The sequence below is a fragment of the Micrasema longulum genome, unplaced genomic scaffold (assembly GCF_059751315.1).
Source record: "Micrasema longulum isolate JH-2025_06_02 unplaced genomic scaffold, ASM5975131v1 h1tg000112l, whole genome shotgun sequence".
Classification (NCBI taxonomy): domain Eukaryota; kingdom Metazoa; phylum Arthropoda; class Insecta; order Trichoptera; family Brachycentridae; genus Micrasema; species Micrasema longulum.
The window spans coordinates 1431796-1437795 of NW_028277318.1; the positions used below are offsets into that span (position 1 = coordinate 1431796).

The 6000-nt window shown below is 32.9% G+C and overlaps 1 protein-coding gene across 1 annotated transcript in view; it reads right to left on the bottom strand.

Moving 5' to 3' along the window:
* Positions 1–4324, bottom strand: part of ham (hamlet) — a 125924-nt gene extending 121600 nt beyond the window's left edge. Inside the window, exon 1 of the mRNA XM_088238714.1 lies at positions 3652–4324. Coding sequence (XP_088094840.1) covers positions 3652–3679 — 28 coding nt within the window. The 5' untranslated portion in view covers positions 3680–4324. The remainder of the gene's footprint in view (positions 1–3651) is intronic.
* Positions 4325–6000: the final 1676 nt, after the last annotated feature.

Sequence of the window (6000 nt, forward strand, 5' to 3'; positions counted from 1 at the left end):
AAATAGGTACTCTGCATCCATGGGTTTAAAAATCAATCAATGCCCCAAATCCCTTGACTGTCAAATCAAGTCATCGAAAGGAAGTATATGTTTCGGAAAATGGCAGCTTTCAAAAAGAACTGCGAGTGCGACTAGGAATAGCAGGCGCCATATTCAACAGTTTAAAGGTGGTCTGGAGATCGGATATTTACACAGTGAAAACCAAATGCCGCCTATATAACGCCTGCATTACACCCATTCTCCTCTACGGATGCGAATCGTGGCACCTCACTAGGGTCCAAAACAGCAAAATTCTAAGTTTTGAGAATAGGTGTCTCAGAAAAATATTGGATGTGCGGTGGTTTGACTTTGTAAGGATTAGGATAAGGAAGGAGTAATACGAGAACGGACGCAGCAAACTCCGGTGACAACTTTCATCAAGCGGGGGCGATACGGTTGGCTTGGCCATGTGATGCGGATGCCTCCTGAGAGCTTTAACCACGCTTGCCCACTTTATTAGGCATCAAGTTTTCGACATCCTGGACATCCACTGCTGACTGCTCATCGGCATTTCGTGTCAGAGCCTGACTTGGGAAGATGAACAGAAACTGGCAGATGACAGATATACTTGGAGGATTTCTCTGCACACCATATGCTCCAACTAGGAAGTTGACATGGAATGATGATGATGATGAGACAAATGACAATTTGTATCTTTTTCTCACTTAAATACTTGCAAGAGAAGTTTGCTTTATCAATTTTTAAATTTCCTGCAAAATATCAACCATTAATAAAATATAGGTACCTACGTTATAGGAATTTATGGCCGATTGTAAAAAAAATCAAATGATTTTATCATTTACATATTTTCATTTTAAACAAAAAAATGCAGGTTAGATATCAGAGTAGGTAGGTGTGTTAAATAAAGAAGGCTTTAACATGCCAAGTACTTACAATAACACTAAAATAAATTATGATATTACATAATAATAATTTATGCATTGCCACTAAAATAGTTTACCTACCTATTTATTTATTTTTGAATATCTAAGTAGGAAGAAATCAGCGCAATAGTTTCGAATCGACTAATATACAGTTAAGTCGTATTTCTTCAGCAAAAAGCTCTTCTCACCTTTGCCCAGGTGGTTTAGCACCCTTTCGACAGTTCGTCCCTTGGGACATAAGTGAGCATTTAACTTTCTCTGCGGCGGGATGACCGTTATCGGGCGGTAGATAAGGCAGGCCGCCGGCGGCTGCGGTTGGCTAATTAACTCTAATGGCGGTTGTCACACATCTTTTTACTGACTGAATTAAGTACCTACAGTACCTACCGATAAAAAATAATAATACTTTAACACATAGCTAACTATACAACCTATCCTGCCTGGTTTACGCGCGATATACGACACTTATCTCGCGACACCTGAGCAATATCCCCATTTTGTTAACGGGCAAGCAAATGACATAATATTGCCATAGTTTACACAGAATTCTTCATCTTTCGTAAGCGTGTAAGAAATTTAAACAAATGTTTAATAACACGTAATTTTTTTGGTGAAACACCATTTAAAAATCATAAGTAGGAAGGTATCTCCCAAATTCTATGCTAAAATTTGTCACAGCTTGATAAGATTATGATTGGTAATGATTGAGATAAAAGTTTTTATTTTTGCATTGCCAAACAATGTTACTTTCAAATTCAATAAATATTATAATCGTTAAGGCTTTAGAATTTTAATTGGTAGATTATTTCAAATCCACTTAGATTCATGGAAGATATTTTCATTTTTTTTTTTTTTTTTTTTTTTTTTATGTTTTTATTTAATAGCATAATTATACATTTTTACAATTGAAAAAAAAATATTTCTCTTGTTATATTTTTTTACTAAAACTAAAATCCCACCAAGCCACTTTTTGTAGCTTGAAATATATTAATTAATTAATTAAAACTTATTGCGGCATTTTATAATTATTTATAAACGAAACTATTTAAAAAAATAAAAAAAACATTTGAACATTAGATTTAAGATAATTTAAATATTTTATTTTTTATACGACGTCCAATGATTTCGTAAAATACTAGAGTAACCCTAAAACATATTTAATTGATTACTAATTAAATGTTACCAAATATTTGTACATTACCACTTACCGACGTTTCAATGTCTTCCAGTTTCGAGGCGTACCTGTCTCTTCGTCAGGACACTATACACCTTTACCATAGTAGTTGCACAAAAATATAAAACCTTAATTGGTGTCCTGACAAAGAGACGGTAGACGTAGAAAAGTCGCTAAGTGGTTCCATACAAATATTTAATAACATTTAGTAAAATTTTTGACCACAAAGTTAATGCTTTAAATGTTAATTAGTAATAACTTCAGAAATGTTTGTTATGTTACATTTTTAGTCATATTTTATATATTCAAATAACGACGTTTTTCAAGTGAAACGACTTTTAAAATTATTGAATAGTGGCATTTAAAAAAAAACATGAAAAATGGTTTGAACAAGCATAGAAACCAGCTTTAATGTTTAAGTTACCATTTGCTGTATATATTTATTTAAAAGTATTTATAACCATAGTACCTTATTCAGACGTTCTATACAAAGGTATACAATATATAAGTGGGTAGGTACTTAAACCATTGCATATAATAAAATATCCAACGTTTTTTACAGGATATGTATGATAAGAAAACGCATAACGATAAAATTTAATGATAAGATACCAGAAGTTTTAAATATTAATAACTTCTATTTTTATTTAAGTTACTATTAGCTGTACTTACCTATGTATTTACATGTAATTATCAACGTCATATATGTGATTAGATAGCATTATGTAAAATAAAGATAAATCGTTTACGTTATCTTTATCCTGACCCCGTTTTAATCAGCCGTGGGTGGTTTTCCGCACCCTTTTATTAAAAATAATAATGTGAAAACAAAAAAAAAATAACCTATCTTCCCATAACGATATTATAACAATTCGTAAATTGTCAGAGTATTCGATGTCCGATGAGTACACAAAAATTAAAATGTGATTTTTCTCAAGCTTGTGTGTTCTGTGATGTGATTCACAACTGTAATTGGGCCTCCTGGCCTGTTGTGGTGCAAAAATAAAATAAAATATCAGTATTTTTTGGGCGTTTGTAATACCAGTCAAAAATGTTTTAAAAACATTTGTACTCAAATAAATTTACATGTTACGTTTTAGTGCATTCATTGGCAGGAATATATTTTTTATTGTTTAAAATTTCAAAAATCATTTCTAAGAATTTTACCTTAAATCACAAATATTTACGAATTGTCATTAAGAAGACAAATTTAAATTTATTGCTTTTAGTTTATAGTAGGCCATTTTCAATGGAAATTATATTTAAAGTGAAATTTTTATTAATGATTTTGATAAGTAAACCGATAAAAATATGTTCCTGACAAAAAACCCACTAAAACGAAATCAAGAATTTATTTAAGTACATTCGCTTTTAAAACATGTTTAACTGCCAATTCAAATACTAACAAAATACTAATCGGTCGATTAATAATTTTATTTCGAAATCAAAACAATAACAAAATAAATTAAAATTATTATTCAATGTAAAATATTGATTGATAATTAAATATGTAAAAGAATTTATAATAACATTTTTAAATAATAATAATCATACCTGACATCCTATAACGAGCGTCAACCATTGAACCAAAATATTCCACTAATCACTAATATTGTTAACCATAACACTGTTTTGAAATGTCACAGTTTGTAAATAACACAAGGCAAATGGTTTGAAATTACTTTAAATTTGTTCACTTGACAACGATTTAATAATCGATTTTGAAATCACAACACTCACGAAACAGTCTTTTAAAATTTTAATTCGATGTAGCGGTCCACATTAAATTCAATTTTACGTCAAAATACGCTTAGAATGTACCTTGGACGATTTTAATTAATGTTTCCATCAACATAAAAAAATTTCGTATCACTCTTTAATTTTGAGTTTGATGTCACAGTCTTCTAAATTTAAAATCTCACAAAGAAGTTGGATATCGTCTTCTTTAAATTCGAATTTTATCGGCCTTTCAAATTCGAATCCGCCGCACAGAATGCAGATTGTGTTTTCTAAATTTGAATTTGATGTCACAGTCTCGCGAAGAATTAAAATTAAAGTCACAAACGTTGCATCTCCTCTTTTCCCAATTTGAATTTGACGTCTCGACTGTTTACTCGGGTCGAAGCAGTCAGAGTTCACGGAGCGTTCGCTGTTAGATTGCGCTTCCGACTGTCAACGATACGCGCAGAGGTCGCGTGCGGCCTTGTGTTCCGCACACGAATAAACCGTCGCGCGCGAGATTTCTCTCTCCCCCCTCTTTTCCTCGGTTCCCCCTCCCGGTAAGGGGTGTTCCCCCTCCCCGCGCCACCCCCGGCCTGACCACGCCTAGTGCGGAGACACTGCGCCGTTCCCACCCTTAGTCAGAATCCGCCCGAACAAATAGTATTTTGGACAATCGACAATGGACCTCCGTGGCAATGGAATTTTGAATGAAATCAACAATTTTTTTTGAGAAAAAAAAAGCCGTTATGAGGAAAGTTTTTTTGACAAACGATTTCTAAAATCATTCGATAAAATTTACGATAGGTATTATATATTTGAAGAGTGATATTATATCTTATATTTAAACATTAACATAGATTATCATATTACAACAGAGATGCAGATCATTTTAGAGACGTGAATCGTAAAATCGAGTTGTGGTCCTGTGGCTGTGTCTCCGACTCACGGACTAAAGGACCGTGGCTCGAATCCCACTCTACCGCAACTCGATTCCCATTTTCTGATAGTGAGTTAATTACAACTCGTTGAAAATGGCCCTCAAAAAATTAAATATTTGGGTAAATCATAAGAACTCAAATATTTCTTTTTTTTTTTAAATAAAAAAATTTGTAAGTCTCGGCATTTACAGGGCTTATGACCTGTCATTGCCTGGGGGGCAATTACAAACGCCATCTTCATCGGTACAAAACGAGACGGCATTACGTAAAATCCATATTTATGTACGAAAATTATCTTCGTCGATAATCTGTAATTGAACATTTTAATATAAATTAATTTTAATATAAAAAGCTTAATTTACTAAAACTTTAACGAACGTAAACTTCCCATTGTAATACGGGCCTTGGTTTTGTTAGCAACTTTACACACTGTGTAAGATTCACCATATTAACTATGTTTGAAGATAATTTTCTAACCGTTGACGAAAATCAACCGATGGAAAAGTTGAAGAAATATGAATGTTCAAACATAGGCAGTAGGTGAATGTTACACAGTGCGTAAAGTGGCCACTTAAACCAACCAATGACAAGTCATAAGCCCTGTAAATTCCTAAAATTACATGTTTTCTGCTTTAAAATGTTCTCCATATCTGTTATAACATATATTTATTTATTTAGTTGACGGACTTATGCAGTCCATTCTAACGATGGTAAATACATTTTTTATAATAAATACAGGCACTAATAAAATAAAATACAACTAAATAAAATGAAAGCTAGGAGAAAAAAAAAAATACTACCTCAAGATAAGATCCGGTCTATCTTAGTGATTTTTTAAATCTATGAAGACTTACACCAAAAAATTCCAGATCTTGTCTCGAGTTAACAATACGACACAATCAAGACAGTGGTGCATGCAAGCCATAGTTTGTGCTGTGTTGATCAAGGAACAGCACATTATTATTTCGCAACTGGTGGATTGGCACATTGAATGCCACTTGTTCCAGTAACGATGGTACATCAATTAAGCCATTCAGTATTAAACATAAATATGGAGTTAATGTTATTTCTACGTTTTTGTAGACTTGAGATTGTTAACATGGACTCCATTTCTCCGTAAGTGTAGTCTCCTTTCTCGAGGCCAATCATCCATGCTACCTTTCTTAGCAAACGATGTTGCGCAGATTCGATATGATTTATCGAATCTGTGCAACTGTGTTTGAAGAATCACAAGATTACGGAT